At 39.4% G+C, this 26,271-nt stretch overlaps 1 protein-coding gene across 1 annotated transcript; it reads left to right on the top strand.

Annotated features, from left to right (window-relative positions):
- The first annotated feature begins 172 nt into the window (after positions 1-172).
- prkcha (protein kinase C, eta, a) lies at positions 173-24,811 on the top strand. The gene is made up of 14 exons (XM_062439926.1): positions 173-885; positions 5,887-5,950; positions 10,386-10,539; positions 10,635-10,669; positions 10,763-10,845; positions 11,523-11,652; positions 11,765-11,898; positions 11,988-12,119; positions 12,379-12,552; positions 15,173-15,327; positions 19,831-19,969; positions 20,654-20,842; positions 23,535-23,681; positions 23,814-24,811. The coding sequence occupies exons 1-14, from the start codon at positions 535-537 to the stop codon at positions 23,961-23,963; spliced, it is 2,037 nt and encodes a 678-aa protein (XP_062295910.1). The 5' UTR covers positions 173-534; the 3' UTR covers positions 23,964-24,811.
- Positions 24,812-26,271: the final 1,460 nt, after the last annotated feature.

The raw sequence follows: 26,271 nt of genomic DNA, 5'->3' as shown, positions 1-26,271 counted from the left end.
TTCCCGCTCACAGCAGGACAGGTGAGTCGTCACAACAGAGTGATGCATCACGGTCACTATAGTACCTGTCTGTCTTGAAAAAGGACTACAGATTCAATCACGTGACACACCAAACCAACAGTGACAGGTTAGAGGTTTAGTGCTGTGTATGTGTGTATGCGTTTGTTTAGTGTGTGCGTGCTCTGTGACAAGTTATGCGGAACTTGTACCTCCTTCTCTGCATGTCTGTTGTGGCTTCCTTTTTACTGAAACTTGCAGAAACACTTTACAGCCAGACAGCACGGCGATTTGGAGGCAGGCAGAAAGAGTGTGAGCTGTGAGGTTTGAGGTCAGGAAGCACCAGTGGACTCATTATGAGCGCGTCAGGACGCAAGAGTTGACTCTAAATTGAAAGGATATGCAGTGTGACTTGTGAATGTTCAGCACTGTTATTGTGAAGTGTGCGTCAAGACTTTTTTAAATGTTTGTTGCTTTTTTTTTAATAGACCTTTTTTTTCTTCAGTGTTTTTACTCTCCGCATAAAGGTAAAAAAAAATGAAGTTTAACGGTTATCTGAAGCTGCGCATCGGCGAGGCAGTGGACCTTAAGCCGACCACCTTCTCACTCCGCCACACTGTCATCTTCAACAAGACTCCCGCAACCCTTGACCCGTACATTGTGGTGAAGGTGGACGACTTCAAAATTGGACAAACTCACACCAAACAGAAAACCAACATGCCGACTTACAACGAGGAGTTCTGCCTCAACGTGAACGAAGGGAAAAATATTGAGCTCGCTGTTTTCCACGACACTCCGCTCGGATATGATGACTTTGTGGCAAACTGCATCATTCCGTTTGAAGATTTCATTAAGACCTCCAACACAGGAGAGACTTTCGATGGATGGGTGAGTAATTGTTGAATCTATCAGGGCGACAAACAAAGATATAAACATGTTTTACAGCCTTAAAATGGCTGGTTTAATTTATTAGGGAGCCTTTGGACAAATAATGTTGGGTCCCACTTGAGTCACCCCACTACAAGGCTGGATTAACCTCATATTGGCCCCGATTGACCTCACTATACATGTGAGTACCCTACAGCTGAAGACATTAGATGCATAAGGGATTGACAGATAATTAATTGGCAACAGTTTCTGTTAATTGGGAACTCGCGTTATTTCTTTAGAAGGAAAAAAAGGAAAAAAAAGTTGTAGCAGTTTCAAATATGAATGTGCAGGTTTTCCATGATGGTAAATTCAATAGTTATGCGTTTTTGACTGTTGCTCAGGCAACAAATAATTTGAATATGTTAGCTTGGGCCTCATGGAATATTGCTCACATTGCTCCTATGTTGCTCCAGGATTTATATGTACCGGTTGATAAAACACAACTTTACAACAAATAAACACAATATAAACTAAAACAAATCTAAAAGCTACATTTTCTTCAACACCAGGACCACAAGTTTGATGAACTCACATAGTTGATATTCTACTTCAGTGGTGCAAAATTCAACCAACTTGCAATTAATCATATTATAAAGACCCAAATTATACAGAGTTTAAAGTGCACCTGGGGGATAGCAATACTTTTTATAATTAAAAGTGGCTTATGTATTAATATGTTGAGGAGAGCAGTGTGTAACAGGCTACCTCTGTGCACATATTCATTACCACTCAATGATTTGCTAAACATGCAGTGTTTCTTTTTGCTAATTCTCTTTTTAATTATCTACTTAATCAAGTACCTTAAAACAAAAGACAGTTAAATAGACCTGAAAGGGGTTTTTACTGGAGTGCAAGTACTCAGCACAGCTCTGAAACCATGGTGCACTGACCAAAGACGACCAGGAATATCTCTGAACGTGTCTTACAAGTATTACAAGTACTGAATAGGTACATGTAAAATAATTGTGTATATTCTTTAAATAAACAAAATGATTGTTGCGTCCATCACACAACAGCAGCAGTGAAGCAGACATTGCACACACTGCCAACAGTGGTCATGTGCCCAGAAACTTTTTTGGTATTTGATGCTGTTATTGATACTCAATACAAGATTTAGCATTGGTAGTATTGATACATCAGTTATTGATCGGCCCACCTCTACTAGAGAGCCTGAAAAGTACTTGAACCTGGACTCAGGTTTTCTGTGTTTCAATTAAAGTATGTTAATTTGATTCAATACCACTTCATTCAGGAATATGTATCATGTGAACATAATATTTAAAAAACTACTTTTTGTTTGGACACCGATGATAAGACAGCAGCTGCATTCTTGATATTGCACTTCAGTGATAAATATCTACAAACTAATTTTTAGTTATTCACATTTTTTATTAACTATTATTCAAGTTATGTTATGTGAACATGGGGTAGTTGCCTATTTTGCCCAGCTGGTAGTCCAGCCTTGACCCTAAGAACCAGTAGACTATTGTGGGCATACTGGACCCTGACTCAGAGGCCTACAGGGTTATGGGACCTCTAAAGCTAGTGCCTCAGTTTGATTCTCATTGGAAAGTCATAGGCTCTAAAAGGGATCATGTTTTTTTTTTAAAATCTTGGTTTGAGTTCTTGTATTTATCTTCTGATAATTGTACCAAACTGATATACATTTTTATTATGTGTTTCAGTAAAACTAAAAAATGTAGCTTCTGTAGTTAAAATTAGATTAAAATCTCCCAAAAGTCTCCATGGAGCCTTATCGCTCCTCTATCCAAAGCTATACTGTTGTTTCATTACGATAACTTTGACACAAGCTTAAAAGTAATCAAAAGTGAGCAAGTTCATGAAACAAAACATGCTTTTAAGCTAGAGACCATGTCCACTGCACACTCACTCTGTGAGTAGCTTTGTCTATTTTTCTGCATGAAAACATAATCACCTCATCTGCCCTGAGTGTCCTGCTCACTGAGAGGAGATCAAACCAGTGACACAGCTCAGGCCTACTGAAGGACTTCATAGTCACATCTTCATGTCTTAGTGTGTTCACTGCAGTGGACAAGGGCTGTTTGGGTCTTGCATACATTGACTTAAAAGCCTTTTACTGTCATCAAAAACCCACACTCTTTGTAAGGAGTATAAGGTAAACCATGCATAGTTGATTTACGTTTAAAGGTTCAGACAGACGCGCTTCAACACTTCAAATGCACACTCAACAATTCATGAGAGATTAATGCCACAAAGGGTCTCATTAAAGACCAGCTTAAAACCTGATGTAGAGAATCAGCTTTGTCTCACTCTAATCCTGACACATACAGAAAAATTGCCCCTTCAAACTGGAGTTTCCCCTCTTCTGACAGACTCTCATCCCTTCAGGACTATAAGCCACTGCAGGTGTTGGTGACTGTAACCTGAACCTGTCCAGGCCTGGAGCAGGCTGAGGTGGTATGGACTACGTACCACAACACTCTTATTATGTTCAGAAATGTCTTTCTATAGACACACAATCCTCCAGCCAATATTTACAATTTATATATATTTTTCTCAATTGCTTAAGCCAAAAATTCTGCAAACTTTTAAGTGAGTTCAATCACCACGTGAGTTTATTCTGTTCAAGAACTTCAATTTATTTACAGTCACACAAACACCAATATCAAGAATGCGTCTTTTAGGTACTTTACTGTAACATTAATGTTAATCAAATAATGAAAAATATGTAAACTTTTCCAGCAATGTATTTTAAAGACAAATGCCTCAATACCAAAAAACAAAACAGAAAAAGGTAACTTCCCACGACCACTTCACTGACACTTGAAACACCTGTCTTTGGCCATAACATATCATCAGCTCATACATCTGAATTGTTGTTTCAGTAGAGTGTGAGTAAGTCTCTTACCTCAGTATGGAGTTTGAAAAGTATCGTGAGAATGTGAAACACATATTTTGCTCAACATGTCTTTAAGAAATACATTTTATTAGAACAGATCACTTCCCCTCACTCAAAGCATCACTCAGTGAATTCATGATATGTACTGTAGGGAGGACAAGTCAAATCAATTGAGAAAACAACAAGAAAAATACAGCTTTCAAGGCAGCTCTGCATAAATCGTAACCCAGGCCAACGAGCGCTGGGGAAGTGGTATAAAACTGCAGCTTAGTATGCAGTTTTAAAACAAGTCATTTGTTAGTACATTTTGTACAGTTTCTCACTTCAGGACATAATGTTGAAGTTGTTATCCGCTAGATCTGAACTGTGAAGGTTATTGTTGCACAGAAGAAGTGCTGGGCTGGCTTGTTTCACATGTGAGGCAGTAAAGACACAAGCCTCCACACGCCCACACTGCTATTTATTTCAGCGTTCCCACCGTCTTGATGGCTTGCTTGAGGGCTCACTGCTACAATACTCACTCTCTATTTGTTCATATGCAGCTTCTCCACGTTCTCTTGTACCTTCAGCCCTTCAATGCACGCTGGCTGCTCCTCCTGCTTGACACACTTATCCTGTCAAAACTACTGCTTTTTAGTTGCATATGAGGCAACTTCAGCAGAATTTTTTTGTTACTCATCTCCTTTTTTAAACTCAAAGTGAAGTTAATGTCAGGACTGACATCATCAGCCCTCTGACACATTCACCATATGACATTGAGGCCAGTTTCCATTGCCACCCACCTGTTGACACCGCATGGCACTACATTGTTATAATTTTGACTTGTTTCTCAGTCATTTACCCATTATTTTACATTGTGCTGTTTATAATCAGTATTAAAATGAATGTGGGCCTGTAGAGCAGAGAGCTTTCTCGGACTCAGAGTGAAGAAACTGAAAGTGGGTTAAGTGTGGCCCCCCTAAACACGTTCCTGTAAAATGTGGTGCTTGCTTGTCTGAAACAGGCCTATCCCCCGTTTCTAAAAAAAAATAAAAAATTCAAATAGAAAGAAAGAAAAAGAAACAAACTTCCTCCTGTGATACAGTAGTAGATGTTCTGCTTTTTAACTGCACCATCATGCTGTCACTGCGAATGTCTGTCAGATCAGCTCAGATCAGAGCAGCTTCCCAGAGGAGAGATACATTTCACAAAATCGCTAATGCATTTCAGTTTATACATTTTTCTTTACAGCGTAAGCGCAGGTTAAAGCATCAAAGATAACACAGAGGAAGTCCCCAGTGGACAAGTCAAACTGGCTGTCTAGACTGTAGATCGAGAAAGGATATGAGCAGGTAACTGAGAACAAAAGGGTAGACGTTGACAAAGTGAAATGAAAGTTTTGTACTTTATGTGCCAACTGAGTGGCCACCTAACATATCAGTATTTTCCAGGTTGGGTGTACGTGTCACAGAAATAGATCTTTATTCGAGGGTACAGTGACCAAAGTTTCCACTCAATGGCTGCTGCAGGAAGTGTCTTTTTCCTTCTGTCTGTCACTGTCCGCCTCCAGAAAGACCCTCCTCTGCACGTAGATCTTTTTAATGCATACCTGGACATTTTATTCACAACTGAGAATCAGGTCACCGCAATACTATGCAACCGGTCCAACCTGCCTGGCCTGCTTTGTTGTCTTTTTGTTATGGTGTCCAAATTCCTGTGACATTACATACACACTGAAGAATGCAAAAAATATGCAGTTACACAGCTGTATCTGTAGTTTACTGACACTGACTGATGCTCAAATGTCAAATAGATACCGTCACACATGCCTTTAAAAAAAACCCAAAAAAACCCCTCCATTATTATAACTTAAAGCTGTCTTTAAAACAACTCTTTCTTTGTTTCATATATAATTTCCATATTTGCCAGCTTTACTGTTAAATGTATGTTATTTAGGTAACATACATTTAATTTACCCGTAAGTTGTAATTATTTTTGAGAAGAAGTTGCTCTTATGATATTGCTGGTGCCTATTCTGTTCTTGTTTAGCTATTTGACAATCCGGAAATATAATTGTATGTTTATTGGTGTGTTTGCAGATGGACTTGGAGCCCGAGGGAAAGGTCTACGTCCATATTACACTCACCGGATCCTTCACAGATGGTGAGGTCACTACACTTTTTTTGACACGCAGCCCAGTGTTTCTCCTCATGCGTCATACCTCTGCACCGTTTCTATTTCACACACTTACTGTATATGCTCACCATTTGTACCAATTCAGTCAGTCCCTTTCTTCTCTATCACCTCTGCTGTTTTGAATAATTGGTGTCTGTGAGCAACTAAATACCCAGAGTGCACATGTGTAATTATAGAAACTCTGAAAATAGACGTGCATGCATGCATACATACGTGAATGTAGACGTTTGTGTGTGTGTGTGACTCGAATAGGTTGGTATGTATCAGATAACACTGTGTCTGGCTGATCTTTTGTGTTAGGGTGAATGTTTGCTTTCTTCAGACATCAAAGGACATCACCATTGAAAACGTCTGTTGTAGAGATATGTTCATGATGTCTTAGGTGATGAAATGTCATTGAACGGAAACTGACTTTGAAGGAGAAGTCTGGGTAGCTGGTGATAAGTTGCCATCTGTTAAGTTCTGCTTTTTTTTAAATTACGTGCAACATTTTCACTGTTCATTCCATATATAACATCAAGTTTTCTTCTCAGTTTATCTCTCAACCATTTCTCCCTCACTGCAAAAACTTCTTGCACCCATTCGTCACATCATTATTCAGTCTGCATGTGTTTCTCCAGAGTGACGTCCTTCCATCCATACATCCACACTGTTAGTCCTTTTCACTTACCTGATCCCCCACTCGGACCCCCCCATCTCTCCCATTCTCCAGCTCAACATTTATGTCTCACAATAATAATATCCGGAAAGGAAATTCCATTTTAGTATTACAGATTACCCAGGGACACAACAAAAGTTATACAAACAAATACAATAAATGAACTAGAGCTACCACATCAAGGAAACGTATAAAACAATCAGACTTTAACCTCTCCACTCATGAGTACATATAACTTTAAAGCTAGAGTAGGGCCAGTCTTCTTCTATTACCATCAGCTGAATTAGCCATCGCTCCGTAAATTGTGCATTCTATAATCTCATCATAAGTTATTTTTTCCATTGATTAAATTCCTTTAATTACATATTGCCACCTGTCATAGATCTGAGGTTCTTCCAGGTGGTTTGTTACACACAACCATCTGAGAAATCGTCCTTGGAAACAGTTTGGAAAGGGCAGGCACTGTCAAAAAAATACTTGGCAGGTGATTGGATGAACCATCTGTCTACCACCGTGTTACCTTGCAGCTCAGCTGGATTCATAAGATCACACAAGAATCCTCATAGGACCCTGATTGTTCTGAACCACTGATGCCACATTTTGCCATCTTCTATCCACAATTCCTCCAACATTCAACCTGTTTGCCTGGGCTTCATTCTGGATACTAACTTCCGGGAAAAAAAATTTGAATACGGTTTTTATTTGTTAGATATTGCTCTGTATAATTTGGTGATTGGTTTCTTGACCATCTTGAATTCCAACCAGATATTGACCGATGGGGTATTCAGATGGAATGTTTCACTTTGAGTGATATAGTAAGTTCTGCTTTTTATCTCCTGTCACCATGTTTCACCAGCCGCCAAACCGAAGGCTGATCTTTTTTTCTGATTAATTGGTTTACTTTTAAATGTGACTATTTCACATCTTTTAAGTACAAATCTGTTTTGGCTCTCAATTTTTTATTTCATCAACACTATATATCCTGAAATGACCTCTTTTTTTAAATCCATCACACTCTCTGTAGAGTACACCGGAACATTTGTTTTCCAGCTTAGCCTGTTATTGTTACAAAACTACTTGCAAACACTGCAGTTAACCCACCAAACTGTGCACATAACCTGTGCTTTTTATATGTTATCCGTCATGTGGTTGAAAGGTTACTATTGCTAGAAAGACTGTACTGAAGACGTAAAAATAAGGGGACAAATGCAGTCCTGAAATGGTCACATTATTAGTGTTGTGCTGAACCTGAAGGGTTTAATGGCGGCAAACAGCACTAAGCATTAACCACAAAGCCACAAAGCCACAAATGCACAATTCTGGCTGATTTTTCAGTTAATTTTATGGCTGGGTGATAATCAATATTAGATAGGATAGGATAGGATAAGATATATGACAATATGACTAATGCATACAAAATAATGAAATTAAGGTTTAATGCAATGACCCTCTGTGCATTTCATTAGATAAAGGTTTGCACACAAACAACATAAACAATCAGTTTGTTAGTTTTAATTACAATTTTCCTTGAAATCATTAATATGAAGTATGTTAATATCACTATGTAATACTTTTCACTGAAGGTTTATAAATCATATGTAATTATTGCCCTGTCGTTGTTAGTGTGCACTTTAAACTCTTAATATTCATACAAATGTTTGTAGGAAAAAAATACAAAACTCTACAGTAAGTCTTTCTGGTGGAGAGAGATTCTTTATGAAATACTTTTTTTATCAGAAAGACTGTCTGTGCACAAGACAGAAGACTTGAAGTGTATGCTATAAAATGTTAGTCAGAATGTAAAGCCCACCTTTCACACCACTGCCGCAGAACTATCTGTTATTTGCAGGGGCATAGTGGTGCCTCTGCAGATCGGTTTCTATAATGCATGTGTGGTTTTCAACACCTCATAAATAGCTCCACCGTTGAGCGTATGCCTCTCACGTAGTTAGAGCTTAAACACTCAGATCCCACCCACACAAACATGTGCAAACACAAAAGATATGCACATGAATTTACACAGTATAATCCCTGATGATTTGTTCAACCTTTCTAAAAAACCCGTTTTTTAAAATGTTTAAATCAATCTGTCCTCTGCTACATCCAACCCTCAATTTTCATTCATTTAGAAAATGAACATTTTTATGTTTAAAGATATTTTGTAACAATCAAGGTAAGGTGAAACTGAAAGAAACGGTGGTTGGTATTATTCTGGAAATGATATTAAAATATTAATTTATGTGTAGGAAATCGTTTGTATTTTTCATCACACTGGGCTGACTGGTAATATCATGTCAAACTGTGAGTGCAGAACCTGCCATTGTTTAATATTTAAAAATAATTCTGGGGAACACTGGACTAGCACTGAAATTATTAGTTGATTGTCCATCAAGTAAGAATTTGATAGTCAATTTGTCGTTTAAATAATTTATCAGGCAAAAATGCCAGATTTTAAAATGTGAAGCTGAATATCTTTTCTTTTTGGACAGTTCCTGGGGAAAAAACACAAGTAATTTAAAGACGCCACAAAGCGCTCTGCAAACTTGTGATGCCTTTAGAAAATGGCCTTTGGGTGCACAATTTTTAAGCCTGCAATGTGCAGCAAGCTGTGAACACTGACATAGTATCACCTTGTAAGCCGGTGTGGTGAACTTGTTAGCAAACAGTTGCTATTTACACATCCCCTGGAGCAAATTTGCATTAGTAGTCCTTTTGGAGCTGTACACATTCCTGAGGAAAATGTCTGTCTTTTTAGCTGCTGTATGCTTCAATGTGTTTACCAGATTGTCTCTAACTCTGTCTGCTGTTTGCTGGGCAGGGCGTATAGCGGGTGTTAAGTGGGTGTTTTATGACTGAAAACCACGGCCTGCTGTGAGAGTGAACATAAACAGTGAACTTGTAGCCTGGAAAACTAAAATAATGAGTTGAAAGATAATATAAAGCTCTTTGTAGATGAGGGGAAGCCGAGTTAGTAGTTATCGCTATGCTGACCCCTTCTAAGTACAAGTAGTCATGTGATCCATTGTTAATAGAAAAATACTGACAACAACAGTGATTGATTCCAAATTTTAATATATTTTCAGACCTAAACTCTAAAGGTGTTGGGTCTAGGAATTTCAATTTGGTCTTGATTTTTGATTTGAAAAAATAATAACCAAAAGACTTCAACATAAGCAGCAAACTCTCAGTTAACAAGCCAAAGAAATACCACATGTCCTCCATCCATCAACCTAAATAATATACTCAGTGTTAATCCCACATATGAAACCACAATAACATCATCCACCACAAGTGTCACAATAATGAGTGAAACATTGCCCTTCTCATTTATGTCCCTCTCAAAAACTATTTATACTTCTGATTTCCTTAAGATCTTCCAATCCATTCCAAAAATTCATCACACAATGTTTTAAAAATTAAATGATCCCTTTTAAATTGTTCAATCCTCCCCCTGCCCTCCAAATGCTTACATTTGGTTTTGTTCAGATTGAATGATAATTTGTTCATATCAAACCACATTTTAAACCTTTTTTTTCTGCTGTGATCAACTCCAAAAGTTGCTTTAAATTCTCCCCAGAACAAATATTTTTTGTTAATAATCCGTGTATACAGAACCAACAGTTAAGGGCCTGATAAGACCCGTGTGAGACTCCACTGTAAAGTCCTAACATTTCGGACCTATTAACGGCAGCATCTCGTCTGCTGGTGTTTGAATATGACCTTTTTCTCTCATTTTGTTTCCAGAAGACGCCACAGTGAAAGAGAAGACCTACAAGCAGTTTACGAGGAAGCGGCAGGGGGCAGTGAGACGGAAAATCCATCAGGTCAATGGGCACAAGTTCATGTCCACTTTCCTTCGCCAGCCCACTTTCTGTTTTCACTGCAAAGAGTTCATCTGGTGAGTGAGTTGGTCAAGGACGAATCACTGCTACCTGCATGTGTTCTGTGTGGACTGTAAACTGGATCTGATTGTGTCTCTCTTCCTTTATATAGGGGTGTTTTTGGAAAGCAGGGTTATCAATGCCAAGGTGAGCAAACCTTATTTTCTCTCCCCTGTTGACACAATATGTAAACATACAGACATAAATTGTGGACTTGACATTGAGCAACTGTTGTTTCAGTTTGTACGTGTGTGGTTCACAAACGATGCCACCAGCATGTCGTCACTGTGTGTCCACGGATGAAAAAGACAGCGAAGGAGCAGGTATGATGAGCTGATTAACACTCTTGTTCAGCAGTAGAATCATTATTGCTGGTACAACAGCAGTATATCTTTTTCCTCACGGATTGTCAGATCAGTTACAAAGTAATCATTGTGTCCGAAAGCATGTTGTCACTGTTAATTCACTGATATCTTTTTTTGGTAATTGATACAGGATGTGCAATGGACCTGTTAGTCAGCCCCCTCCGTCACACAACACACACACACACACACACACACACACACACACACACACACACACACACACACACACACACACACACACACACACACGCCTTTAAACACCTGCAGTGATCAGCCGACTGTACAGGTTCCTGTTTCTGTTGCTCACTGAGCCAGAACACTGTAGTGTGCAATATTATACTTATATTCTAAACATGCTTATTATAGCATGTTTCTATAAATATACGTGTTTTTTTAACATTGGAACATTTAAACTTTTGCAACAATTCAACTTTCCATTCTTTGGGGAAGTTCAGAGGAAAGCAAGTGCAGCAAATGATCCCTCTATGGCAGAAATAGGAACTAGACATTTTTCCACAATGCACTCTGTGTGGCACCTTAATGTTATATAGATGATGTACACGCATGGTTGGCCAATACTGTCGAACATTCAGTGGTTAGTTCAAAGTTTTTCTCCTTGTGTCTTCTCTTGGCAGCCTATAAACCAAGGCTTCAGCATCAACGTCCCACACAAGTTCAACATCCACAACTACAAGTCGCCCACCTTCTGTGACCACTGTGGCTCACTGCTGTGGGGGATAGTCAGGCAGGGGCTGCACTGCAAAAGTAAGAAGCATGTCTATATACGTCCCTCAAAAACCGAATTTCAAAAGTTGTAGTTTGTCTTGCATCGCCCTGAGAATGCTTAATGATCCCTGTCTGTGGTTTCTCTCTTCAGTTTGTAAAATGAATGTTCACATTCGCTGTAAAGGAAATGTTGCACCAAACTGTGGCGTCAACAGTGTGGAACTGGCCAATAAGCTAGCAGAGATGGGGCTGCAGGCAGGAGGACTCTCCAAGCGCAACTCAGTAGTATGAAGGCTCAATGGTTTTCAGAATGGATCAAATAATTCCACACAAATTGATCAGATTAATCAAAATGGTGTTTTTTGCACTCGCAGGCCAAAGGTGCGACTCAGATGAGGATGCCTTCTGAAAGGAGGGAAAGTAAAGATACTCGGCCCGAGACCCCTCGGCTGGGCATCTCAAACTTCACATTTCTTCAAGTGCTCGGCAAGGGCAGCTTTGGCAAGGTGGGATGGACAGGAGTGGATGGTGGGAAATGATCTGTGTAATGAATGAATGAATGAATGAGGAAGAGGGTAGAATGTGAGAACATATATACTTAAAGAAAATAGTGCATGTCTAGTTTGTTTTTTAAGGAATATGACATAAAACCGCAACGTATTTTATATAATAAATCAGTTTTACTTGTTGAAATGTTTACCTTGATTTGGGAAATAAGAACTATGAACTCTCATCTATCCAACTCTGTCTGTGTTGTATCTGCAGGTGATGCTGGCAAAACAAAACGGCAAAGACCGGGTTTTCGCAGTCAAGGTGTTGAAAAAAGACATCATTTTGCAGGATGATGATGTGGAGTGTACCATGACTGAAAAGAGGGTGCTGTCATTGGCTGGCTGTCACCCCTACCTCACGCAGTTGTACTGCTGCTTTCAAACACCGGTCAGTAGAGACGCCCACACAAGCACACTCATGTCTCGATTCAGTAAATGTTCCTTATGAGGGAAATCTCTGCATCATTGCAATTCAACAGAGATAATGATCCAAACTTTTCATGTCAAACTGCGCACCGTTGCTCCTGCCTTTCAAAAGAAATGTTTGTGGATCAAGTTGTGGCATGAACAAGTACTGTTACTCAAAAAGAGCGCAGTGCAAAAAAGAGCCCCTCTCTAAAAAAACCTCTAAAACACCCTCTGTACTGTATTTGGAACTTTCTTAGCTTAGAAGGATCTCAGATGTTTTCCGAGTATTTCAGTTTCAGAGGATGAGGCTGCAGTAAAATAGAATATTTTCTATCTTTCAATATTTAAAATTGTGGTTCACTTTAACACCAGCATTTCACAAAGGCCATTTTAAAACATAAAAGTCATAACCCAGTTTACAATTCCTGGATTGCTGGATGTGTAAATTCTTTACCAATAGTCTTATATTTCTACTAAGTGCTACAGTACCTTGGTGTTCTTAGTGTGGCACAGTTTACATTCTTAAAGTGCAGTGTGTAGGATTTAGTGGCAGCTAGCGGTGAGTTTGCAGACTACAACAAACTGAATACCACCTGAATGCTCTCTTCACTATTATTTAGTCTGCAGGAAAATTAGCAGACTGGCAAATTTCACAATACTATATACATACTAATTCTAAGCAGGTCAGGGAAAGTAAATGTACTTACAGCTGCAAAAGAAAATACATAAATAAATAAAATAATTGAAAATAGTGGTGAGACAGCTCCAGGAAGGAAAATGACAAAATAAGTCAAAAGCAAAAAAAGTTTGCTTAGTCTTTGTGAAGTTTAACTGGAAGTACCCTTCCATAATAATTGTCATCTGCCACCTGACAGTCATAACTTCCTGTTTGTACATTATAGGACATAGTATATTTATACTAACCACACTATACTATGACATATTGTGTATTTGCGGTTAACGAGTTGTATAGAATTGGGACTCAGAATTGTAATACATGAATTGGTCAGCAGGTGGAAGCATTTCCCCAGTGTCGTGTCTGTTGTGGGAGGCTCAGTGAGAGAGTGTGAATGATGAGCAGAGCTGTCCCTCCAGCCAGACAGGACAATCATAATCTGCTTTGGGTGTTTACTGACACTGACCTACTTCACTCTGGATCAAAATAGAGCAGCACAAAATGATCTCCTGACCCATTCACACCTCCACAGAGCAGCCTTTACTCTACCACCACACTTCACCTTTGAGCCTGTACTGTAGGTGTTTCTGTGCTTTTTCCATCCGCAGACAGTCTAAAAAGGACTTGACATTTTTCCTGTGAGGGCATGGTGGAACATTTTTTAGGTTTTCTGCAAACAAAAGTTTATGGTAAAATTATCAGTGGTTTTAAATGTTATCGTATGCTTAAGACTAAATCATTTTATATTCTTTAAGGGTGACTACTTAACATCAGTCCAGGGACAGCAGATGTAAAATAGCCTTTTGGCTAATTCTGGCATGTTTACATTTGTCAAAATGTTTTATTAATATGCATTGTCCCTGTTCATTAAACCTTTAAATAAATAAATAAGTAACATTACAAGAATTATTACATTTCAACTTTTGAAAGTTTGAAAAAAATACACGTGAATGGGCATGGAAACAGTGGGAGGGAGGAAGTGGTTATGTCTGGTGAGGATGAGGTGGACTGGTAGCATATTTTTTTCTTTTACCAAATGATCTCTCTTCTGTCTGATCTCTTCTTCGACACAACAATTCATCACCAGCAGCTCATTTAAACCATTAAATAGCAAATTAAGTCCAGACTTCTCATCGAGTTCATGGAGTTGTGAGAAAGTATTGCAAAATACATTAGCATGAGTTCACTTTGGAAATTCAAAGGGGACTATTAGTTGTCTGTGAATTTGAAATGGCCATGTCAGGAAATGGGATCTGTGGATACCTTTTGTAGAATTACACTTTTTAAGTAAAACAGTGAACCAGTTTTTTTTTAGACAAAAAGGTTCTAGCACCCTAGGACTCAAATGATGTTGGTGTGATCAGCTTTTTAAAATGTACCCTTTAGAAACTATTCGGTTGTGGTGTCTTACGCAAGAGCTCCACCACACAAATACTGCCTCTCTTAGTTGCACAACACATTATTAAACATACATAATCTCAGGTTAAAACTAGATCATTCTAAACCACAGAGCAGTTAAACAGAGACCAATGTGGATTTCCTGCCTCTCCAGGTCACTTCAGGAAGCTTTATAGGCAGATCTGTACATCATGTCCTCATGCCCCCCCCCCCCCCCCCCCATCTTCTAGATCACATATCGACCAAAGCCTGTAATGAGAAAGAAAGATTTATAGGTTTGATCAGTGTTTGTTTTGTTTTTTTGCCCTGGTGACATTAAACTGTAGATAGATCAATTACACATCCATGTGACATTTATGAGAAGCAGACCTTGAAGCATCCTTGGAGCAATCTCAGAATGTCCTTGGTCATGGTTTCTTGGGCTGTTTAATGACATGGGAGCTTCTGTGAGGCTGTTGCAGTTTGTGTGTGTGTGTTTGTGTATGTGCACTTGTGTGTAAATGGCACCTCCTCATGTATTTTGCAGGACCGACTCTTCTTTGTAATGGAGTTTGTGAATGGAGGCGATCTTATGTTCCACATTCAGAAGTCCAGGAAGTTTGAGGAGCCCAGAGCGCGTTTCTACACGGCCGAGATTACCTCCGCTCTCAAGTTCCTGCACAGCAAAGGCATCATCTACAGGTCTGAATCACACACACGCTCTTACATAATACACAGAAAGATATCCCAAGTTTATAAAAAAAAAAATCCAAAACTAGTGTTTTTTGAAGAATATCATATTCTTTTCTTTCTTTTTTAAAATTATTTTAACAACAAAAAGTTTAATATGCAAACATATGGAGCAGAGAGCAGGAAATCTTGTTTGGTATCAACAAACATCAGAGACAGGTAGACGGGTGTAGTTCATTGCGCTGGGATTTCAGCATTAATGCTTAATCAAAGAGGGTGAGAGAGAGGAAAAAACACTAATCATTATCCCATTCCCATTAGTAACAGTCTCATTTCCTACAGTATTTTTCTCCCTTGTCTTGCTGTAGACAAAGGGTGTAAGTCATCTTTCCTGTGGAGCGTACACAAATGACAGTTCTTGCAAAAAGGTCCAAAGTAGGGGGATTCCTCTGCATTTGGTGGCAGCTTTTTTGAAGAATGTCATATTCTTGATGATGCTTATCTTGTCTTGTTTTAAAATACTGGCACTCATTTCCAGTAAGTTCATAGAAATATGCAGGAAACATGTAGAATTATCTCAAAATTATCTCTAAATGCTTTTTTGTTCTGGGAAGAAATGCTCTTGATGCCTAAAATTGTCTTGCTTTGTCAAGTCTGGCAAAATATCTTAATTTGGGCTTTGGAACTATAAGTGTATAAAAGAGTACCTCAGGTACAAACTTATGACATGAAGTTTAAAAGGCGTAAGCATTTACTAGACAGAGCGGTCTAATGAAAATGTACTCTAAAGTTGCATTATGGAAATGTTTTAGATCCAGCAGTTTTGTAGCTTGACCCATACTAAAGACTAAATGTAGGATACTTGTCCTACCTTTGTTGCTTCAGTTTTGACCATTTTAAAAATGTGTCTCTTCCAAATCTTTTAATTTGTGGCAGTGAAATATAAAACATGTTCGATTGCCCTTCTCAGGTTGACATTCAGCCATTATTTCCTCGTGCTCCTCATCTATGTCAGCTGAAACATCAGTCAGGTTTTCTGAGCCACAAGCTAATTGTATAGGAAGTCTTCCCTTTGTAACTTAAGTTATCCCTCAATTATTTTTTTTCCGTCAAAATCCTGCAAACACCTCTTGTATGTGCAGTATATTTAGAAAGTGCATTTATTTGGTTTTATGATTATAATCATTCAGTGAAGCAGTGCTGAGGGCTTCATGCCAGTGTGTGACGATAAGCAAAAGGGGCATCATGTGAGCTAACATTAAGATCCTGAGTTATATTTAGTGGTCCATGTGTTCTGTGTCAGCCTGCACCACATAGCATGACGGTTAGCTTAGGAGGCCACACGCACTTTGCATGCTACAACTAAAATAACAAGCCAAGAAGCAGCTTGCACATCAGGCCAGTGCCTCCTTAAAATAAAATTGTAGCCCATGTAACTGCGTTGTGTAACATGAATTACTGTCACTTGACTGCTTATCTCTTTTTTAGCTTTAGGTAAAGTCTTGGTTTATCTCTCAGCCACAGCGTGTCAGACATGTTGATTTTAAAATGTTGTGGTTTGCCATGATATGAATTACATTTTACCAGTTTTGGTAAAAGACTTCTGAGCCCTAATTGGCTGATTTCAACAACAGTGTAGGGAGGAGAGCCAATTAGGTACAAGCTACACAGGGTGAAAGCAATATCATGAACATCTTGTGCAGTCCAGTACAACAACCTTGCAATAAATGTTTATTGAGAATGTACCAGAGAAGTGTTGATTCAGTACTGGTAATTTAAGGCATGTCCCAATTAATGTTTTTTTAAAATGCAGTAAAGAATGTTTTAACTCATTGTGAGACGAAATTGTGATTTAATATCATGGTGGTACAGACTTTAGTTGATGTCTGTTTGTATGGAGGTCACTAGGCGGTGACAGGTAGATCAGCTGTAGTGTCTAACCACAATGACCAAAAAAAATCTGCCTGTGCGTCACAGTGCTTGCCAGCACTTCCTCTACTATTCTTCAGAAATTTTCATTTTGGTGCAACTCTATATCTTGCAAAATCTGTTGTTGTGGAATGCTAAAGTTCACTCCCTCAATACTCTCAGTCCTCCAGTTGTTAAAGGTTAGTTTTATTTGAATGGCCTAATATCACAAATCACAAATTTGCCTCTGGGGGCTTTACAATCTGTACAGCAATACAACATCTCCTTGGACCCCTGTTGTGAAACTGTTACTGTGGACACCACGCTGTCCGACTGACCCACTTCCCATAGAAACTGGTGCATAGTTGAGGTCAGACCTGTCTTCCCAGTGTGGAGAGCAAATGAAATTTGGTATTCCATCTTCTGTGTGAAAAAAAGGGAAATCCACTTTTTGTTTTTCCATTTTTCCTCATTCCCCTAACTCATTTTTGTCTTTAAACTCACGATTGGAATAGAAATGACAACAAAACCATATAACGTGTTTTATGCTTGTCTGCATATAATTCTATAAATCAATAGGACAAGTATTTGATTTAGGTGAGGGGGCACACAATGATGGAAATGATGTACGTGTTTATTTGCTTATAGAGTGGGGACATGTGATCCGATCACAAGTGGTCACTGGAGGCACGTGTGGACACGCATTCTAATGCCAGGTGTAAACAGACATACTTTGAGCTGCCAACTCGTGATCAGATCACCCAAGACACTTGTTAATACCAGGTGTAAACAGGATATATCGGTCTTTTGCAGCTCAGTGATGAGAGAGCGGTTTTAAAGCTGCCAGGCTGAGAGGTTCATTTTCCACTGGAGACATCTTCAGTAAAATTTATACACACATGGTGCTCTGGAGCATGAAAACATTTGACTAATAACTGGTTATCTTGTCTGCAATAGAAAATCACAGACATACACTTTTACTCATATTTTACTGATGAATTAGGATGTCAAAAACACTCTTTATTCAGTGTCAGAAGTGTTAATATCCACATTTTGTTATTCCTTGTTGTATTAAGCTCTTACATGCTCTAATCTGTGTACTCCGCGGCTGAGCCTCAGAGTTGCTCTCTTTTGGCCTGCTTGTTAGGCTGCGAGCGACAACCACCATGAACATATGAGTCAGTGTTACACAATCGACTTACAGTAGGGAAGACCAAACCAGATTAATCCAACCAAACCAGTGCTCTTTGACCGTCAGTCTGCGTAGCACTTCTACAATCAGCATTTCTGTGACCATGATTTTGTTCCTGTTTTTAGGAAATCAGCAAAATCACCAAAAATCTCAAGTTTTTGGCTGAAATAAGAACAACAAATAGAACTTTTTTATTTTTATTTCATGCATCTCCCAAATATTATAATTTATCTTCAGCATCAGCCTTTGCTGGTACATCTCTGTGTAGCTTTCAGTCCATCTCTGTAAAATGACCTTTGTCTGAAGTTGGATCACCTGATCACAGATTGGAGCTGAACTTCAAAGGCCACGCTCACACGTTTTAATCTCTTTGTCAGTTGACAAAGCAGCAGCTGACATGAACATAGAGGAGCTTTTTCCATCCTTTAGTTATACAGCAATTTCACATTCATAAGTCAGCACTGCAAAGGGACTTCCTCATTTTACAGGACATTATAGGACATTTCATTCATATTTGTTTCTGTAGACACAAATGAGTTTGCATTTTATTAGCAAGTCACTTTTACAAATGCACAATGATTTCTGTCTTTCTTCAGTTTAGTAAGATTAAGAACACAATATTAATTTTTTTTTTTTTAAACTCGGTAACCATCAATCAATTTTATTTATATAGTAGAAATCACACATTAACCTCACATTACTCTACAGTCAGTACAATATAAAAAATCCTCTCTATCTTCAGACTTTGGATGTAGATAAGGGAAACAAACAAACAAACATACACCAGGAAAAGCAACGGGAATGTGTGTGTGTGTGTGTGTGGGCGGGGGTGTTGTTCCAGGAAAGACAGATATGATATATTTGGGAAGCGTGCATTTCTTTGGAAAAACAACCCACACTGATAACCAAGAAAAAGGTTTTCCAAATTTCATGATTATCTATTAACAAATTAATATCACTCTACTACATTTACCATCCAGTTCACAGAACTACACTGTTAGTTGAATCTGTTACTCTAAAAACAATAATTAAAACTTTGTCTTGCTTGGAAGAGAAATAAATATTGACATGACAGCAATTTTCCCTCTTGGCAGCCTGATCTGAATGTGTCAGACTTTTCCAGGTTAACACTTAATGGTCGGTGAGTTGTCTGTCAGTGTCGCAGCTTCACCGTCCTCAGAGGACCTTTTCTTTTTGTCTCACCATAAATTTCTACCTCTATCAGATTATTATTAGAAACAACACCAACAGGGTGAGACTGGAGGCTAAGCACAAACTGACATTTAAACAGCTGCTGGCGTCAATTGGATTTGTGTGGCTGATTAGTTTTCAGCCTTTACTGTTTGACATATTGATCCATTCACGTCTGCTGGAAGCCTCCAAAAACCAATTGTTTTCTGTTTGTTGCCTTTCAGGGATCTAAAGTTGGACAACGTTCTTCTTGACAAAGACGGCCACTGTAAGCTGGCAGATTTTGGCATGTGCAAAGAGGGCATATTTGAAGGCGTGGCCACAGGAACTTTCTGTGGGACTCCAGATTACATTGCCCCTGAGGTCAGTTTCTACCATTGTGCTGAAAACTTTACACACATACAGTTTAAGAACCATAACTACTACTAATAATAACAGAGATTTTAGACTGTTTATCCAGTAATAGTTGTGGCACAGGATGTTTCCAGATATTTTGGTTCTGTTTTATATATTTCGGTTTTTAACACCGACCTATTGCAGTGAGGATAAACCACATTTAGCTTCTTGTAACACAGGTCTTCTGAGTTCATTTGATGCAGTTCCCAGTTCCATCCTTTCTCCATCACACCACCTCACTAAAAACAAACTCTGTGGTTACCACCATAACTCCAAACTCCTTCCTGACTGACTGGAAAGGCAGCGCACCTGTGAGGTCAGCTTGTGAACGGCGCTGTTGACTTGACAAGCCCTCATCCCCTCATCAAAATGCGCCTTTGTAAGCGTGCTTGGTTTTCATAATGAGGGATTAAGATGGTGTGTGTCCTCATGTTTGAGACATTTTTTTTCTGACCAAGACTGTGTGTCCGCATTTATGAAAGGCCTCTTTGCTGTCCTCAACACTCGCTCCTCAGTGCAGCCTCACTGGCAACACACTAATCCAACACATCTACTAACTGAACCTTGTGGAGTGGTTTGCTACTGGACTCTCTAATGTTCTCTGTGCTATGATGGTTTACTTTATTAGTATGCTCTGACATGTTTCCACAGATCCTCCAGGAGATGCTTTATGGGCCTTCTGTTGATTGGTGGGCCCTTGGGGTGCTACTGTATGAGATGCTGTCAGGACACGCCCCTTTCGAGGCCGAAAATGAAGATGACCTCTTCGAATCCATCCTCAACGAAGAGATAATTTATGCTTCTTGGCTCAGTGCAGAGGCAGTGAATATACTCAAAGCTGTGAGTCTGCTTCTAATTATTTTGTATTCAGTGGTTCATCAACTGTAAACATTCTGAAAACAGTGTGATGGATGAAGTTGGATGTAAGCCAGGCGTTGCTGGTGTCCTTGTCTTTTTGGCAGACATTTACTCTCCTCAGATTGCTCCTGTTGGACTTTGTTCATGATATACAATAGCAGGAAATGTCTGAGTAGCTTTTTTTAAACTGGCCTAATGATAAAGGAAATCAATTTCTCCCTGGATTTGTGACCAGCATTGTGGAAAAAAACAAGCTGTGAACATTAATTAAAGGAGCAATTCTCAGCATTTCTGATTAGTGTAGCATGAGTCTGTAACGTAATAGCAAAGGTTTAAATTGTTTGGTCTGATTTACTTTGATCAGTGTTGGTTGTTTGTTGTCCTTCAGACTGACTGACACTCTGGCTGCAGAATGATTGACAGCCTTACAGAGCCCTGCCAGCCAGCTGTTTGGCCCAGCTCTTACATAACTATATTAAGGCATGGTCCACTGCCCAGCCACAGCACACAGGCTATAAATACAACGACACCTCCTCCCTCCATTCCTGCTCTCTTTGCACCCTGTTCACCCCTTATTCTCGTTGTTACTCAGACACTCTTGAGGAGGCAGTGGAAGAGCAATCTCCTTCGTGCTCCCAGTGTCACACATTATGTAAAGATGCGTGTCGGTGTGAGTGGATTTGAACACTGCTGCTCTATTTATACTGAAGGCTGATCCGCTGCAAGGTTCTCCTTGTTATGCAAGTTCATGGAGTGCAGTTACCAGGATGTTCAGGGTTTGGGGAGGATGTCTGCGAAAAGCATGACCAATATTTAAAATGTTGGTGTGTTGGTTAAAGATTACTTTAATAATTACCTCAATAAATTAAAGGTTAAATTAGTATTTTGTATTTAAGCAGCCTTTTATTAAGGCTGAAACTATTATTTTTAATTGTTGATTTATCTGTTTGTTCGTTTATTTGTTCAATCACAAAACAGTACAAAATGCACAATTCTACCATTTCCCAGAGCAAATGTGACATCTTTAAATGTCTGTCCAACCAACCATCCAGAACCCAAAGATGTTCAATTTTACAGTGATTTAAGAGAGCAAATCCTCACATTTTGGAAGCTGAAACTAGCAAATATTCAATAGTTTTGCTTTATGAAGGATTGAAATTATTAACTAATGCAATGTAAATCAACTTTCTGTCAGTTTACTAATTGATTATCCGACCTATATTTTAATCATCGAATGGCTTAGTGTCTTTCTGCTGGCGTAGTGGAGAATGTCTTCATGTAGAAGTGCTGACATGGCTGGTCTGGTGGTGAGGATGGCACAGCTGACGTGTAGCCATGGAAAGATGGCATCAGCTTCAGCTGAATTTTTTTTTTCTTCCCAGTTTTATGGTCTGCATGCCTATGAACTCATTGGCCCAGCTGTTCTGTATAACTCAGTTTTTTCCACTTAAAGGGGAATACTGGTGTTCTGGTGTATTTCTTTAAATATACTGCAACCCATTACCAAATCATGTCATCAAAACTATACACCCAGCTGCATATCCCTACACACCACTGCATTAACAGCATTAAACTGTAATGTTTCTTGGCTCTCCCCCCAAAAAAGATGTCTCAATGTTCACAGAGATGTTTCGCTTGTTTCAAGCAGATTGAAGTTTGTGCAAGATGATTATCATAGTGTTTAAGCATCAGTTAACAACAATAGCTTTCTGGAAGCTGAGAGATCAAAAAACCTGTGTTCACTTCTGAAAATTCTCACCTATGTTAAAGATGTATGTGATTTGTAGTTAAACACATAAAACCATCAGTTGGGTGTATAAGGTTTAACCTATTCTCTGTATATTTTTTTTTAATTTCTCCTTTAATGCCAGTCTGCATTTATATCTTGCTCTCTATGTCTGTGTTCACTGAGGAATGCAGGGCTGTTTAGGCCAGTTAAAGTAGTTCAGAGTATTTGGAACTGGTTTGGTAAGACAAATTAATCTTTCCAATGACTTTGGGTCACAGTCACTCTGGAGATGGAGGCTTGTTAGTTTGTTATGGCTTAGTCTTAATGTCACCACCAGCCCCAAGGTGTGCACAGACACCCTGCTGTCCAAAACACATTAGGGTTTTTTTCAGTTACCTTCTCAGAAGCAGGTTGAAACAAAGTTTATTTAATTTTGACTTTGTTTTGGCCTCTCCCTCTGGCAATCTACCAGACATCACTGACAAAGAAACTGTTGGACTTCAACATGTGATTCACTGTTCTATTGTTTTATTGTGTACAACACCGGGATGTTGAGACACCTTGGTTGCACTCTCCTGAACCTTGTTGAAAATGCTCCAATTTATTCATTGTGGGAGGTGTCATACACAATCTTGGGTGTGTTTTTCGTGAGTTAGGAGGTGGGGACTGACTGGATGTCGTCTTGGAACGAGTCCAGTTTGGCATTACTCCAGAAAAAGTCTGGTCTGATCTAGTTCAATAATATGCATCATTTTTCCTCCCATTGTATAGATCTTCAATAAAAAATCAGACAGTATTGATTTCACTGATTCCAAACCATGTGATCCTTCTTTGTTTTTGTTGCTTTTGTGCGTTACCTTATCTTACATTCATATTGTTGACGGTGCACTGTTTTCTGTGTAGTGTGACGTGTTCATGAATTCATCTATGTTTGTGTATGCACAGTTGTTGACCAAAAACCCAGCTCGGCGTCTAGGCTGTGTGGCCTCAGAGGGCGGAGAGGACGCAGTGAGCAGTCACGCCTTTTTCGATGGCATTGACTGGGAGAAGCTGAATCGTAGAGAGATGGAGCCACCTTTCAAACCCAGGATCGTAAGTCACATGAATAACTTCATTTTTAACTGTGTGTATAAATGTTAACAAAGACACTCAGCAGACGTTACGCAGTGTTAAACATCATCTCACCTTGTGGTTGTAACTGAATTCTTAACTATTCCTTCACAGAAAACACCGGAGGACGTCAACAACTTTGACCCAGATTTTACTCAAGAAGAGCCCACCCTCACGCCAATCGACGACCCAATGATCCCTTCAATCAATCAGGACGAGTTTCGAAACTTCTCCTTCACTTTGCCCGAACTGCTGGATAGCTAAGAGTCTCCTCACCGATGCACCAGCCTGCACTTGTCTCACTCTATCATGTGTCTCTAGCTTCGTCTGAGACTGTTCCCAGCAGTACATACAGTATGACACTGTCACATTCCCCAGAGACATGAGGGTGCAAAGTGGAGAAGAGTCAGCCAAACACATGCTTGACGAGAACTGAGGCTGCACCTGATGAACTTTTGAGCGCTCCTGTAATTCTTGAAAAGTTTGTGTCTAATCAGCTTTTGAAATGACATTTAGTTTTGACTGTGATCCGTCTTGATTCATGCAAAAGTCTGCATGGAAAAGGTATATTTGACAAGTTGGTGTGTTTGTAAAACCAGTTTGCCAAAGATGTATGTTTTATTGTACAATTGCTCTCATGCAGATTGATGAGTTTGCTTTCAGTTACTTCAAATGAAAAAGCACTTTTAAAGCAGAAGGGCAGAATGTGTGCTTCATTTATGCTCCCACACTGCTCACACAGTGGAATCAAGAGTCAATTTTAACCAGACTGCCAGCGTTTCCCAGAAAAGTAAAGCTCTGCCAGTTAAAATCCCGGAACGACTGACTGAGTATATGAAATAGTTTCTCGATGATGTGACTCTGGAAAAAAAAACAAAAAACACACACACACACACACACACACACACACAAACACACACAGATTCACACATGCTGGCTACATGTGAGTTGAGTCCCTTCATTTTCTAAACAAAAAGATCAAACTTAAATTAAGCAGCATATCAAACTCAACTTAATATAAAAAGGTTAGATGGTAAACATTCTAATTAAATTAAAGATTTAAAAGGATGCTTGGTCTAAGTTGCCAGAGTCGGTTCATTATTTATCAGTCACGCTCTGTAACAAAATCTTCTCAATGATCAGGGCTCTCTCTGTGTTATATGATCCTCCAAGCACATTGAGGATGATGCAAGATTTCATTGGAGGTGAAAGCACTGCAGTGATTCATGCTGGCTGTGAAATAGCCAAAAGTTTGTAGATTTCACCACACAGTTGCCGGGTCAGAGAAAGAATCTTAGTATGGTATTTGACAATAGCCAGAATCAAATGAGACTCGGTGTGTCTAAATGTGTCTCAAAGGTAACAGTAATCACTCAAGCCTGCTGCTCTCATCTTACACTCTCTTCCTGCCTTTGAAACCTTCCAGGTCTGTGGGCAAGCTGCCTGTGCACTAAGGGCTCAATTGGGGGCATTTTCAAACCTGTAAATCCAAGAAACTTTTTGAATATCCTCCCTGCTGAACACTTAAACCCCCCTGTCTGCATAAACATAAGAAGAGGAAGTAGACCGAGAGAGAAAGAGCTTGAAACCTTAGCCCTGCAGTTTGGCCAATCATCTGGTGGGGTCATTGCTAACCAGAAGAGAATAAACAGGAAACCACACAGCGTCATTACTGTCGCCTTTGATAGAGACAGGAAGACAAGAGAAAGAGGAGTGCTGCCTTTTTCTGTGACTCTTGAGAGTACAGTATCTGCTGCTGGTAACAGAAATTGAAACTGCCAAAACAAAACAAAGAAAATAAAGTCTTGCATCGAAAGGAATCTTGTGTGAAGAATGGTGGATGGCCCATGATGAACCTTGCTAGACGTGTATAGCACCTTCCTTTGCAGAGCGGAGATGGACTTCCTGTTAGCTTGAGGGAGGAAGTCTTCAGGCTCCACATCACATCTGTTTATCTCCTCAGCTCCTATCCTGTAGAGGGTTGTGCGGCTGAATAAATTGGTGGCTTCAGATGCGAAAAGGCCTGCGTATATTCTGAACCTACTGCTAATGCTTTGACAGCACAATAGCTACTTCACTTTATGAGATTCGTGCAAACTTAACACCAAAACTGCTGCATCAATAAAACATCATTTTAACTCATGATTTACAAATGCACTGATCTCAGGGGCCTAACAGCAGCCAATTCATCTACATTAAACTTTCCTTAACACAGATTAAATGACTTCACCTTTTGGTTATCCATTGATGTGGCCCTATTTGGCGGCTTTCCCCAGGTGATGTCTGAGTGAGAGAAGATTTAGGAGCCTTGTCTTTGCTTTCATTACTGAGACCTACTGATGGCTGCCAGCAGTGTCTCAGCGCAGCTTGACTGAATCAGTTTGACACCGCTGTCCAGCCGGTTTGATTGACACCCTAAAAGCAGCAACAGATAATGAAAAAGACTCCATGAAGACTCAACAATGATTTAGAAACTGATTTGGAAAGCAGAACTGACATTGGTTATTCTTACAATGACAATGCAGTAGTTCTTGCACATTTCAACATTTCCCTTTCAAATATGTGTTAACGG

The sequence above is a fragment of the Scomber scombrus genome, chromosome 19 (genome assembly GCF_963691925.1).
Source record: "Scomber scombrus chromosome 19, fScoSco1.1, whole genome shotgun sequence".
Classification (NCBI taxonomy): Eukaryota; Metazoa; Chordata; class Actinopteri; order Scombriformes; family Scombridae; genus Scomber; species Scomber scombrus.
The sequence above is the reverse complement of the archived record's forward strand: the minus strand, read 5'-3'. Positions and strand labels throughout refer to the sequence as shown.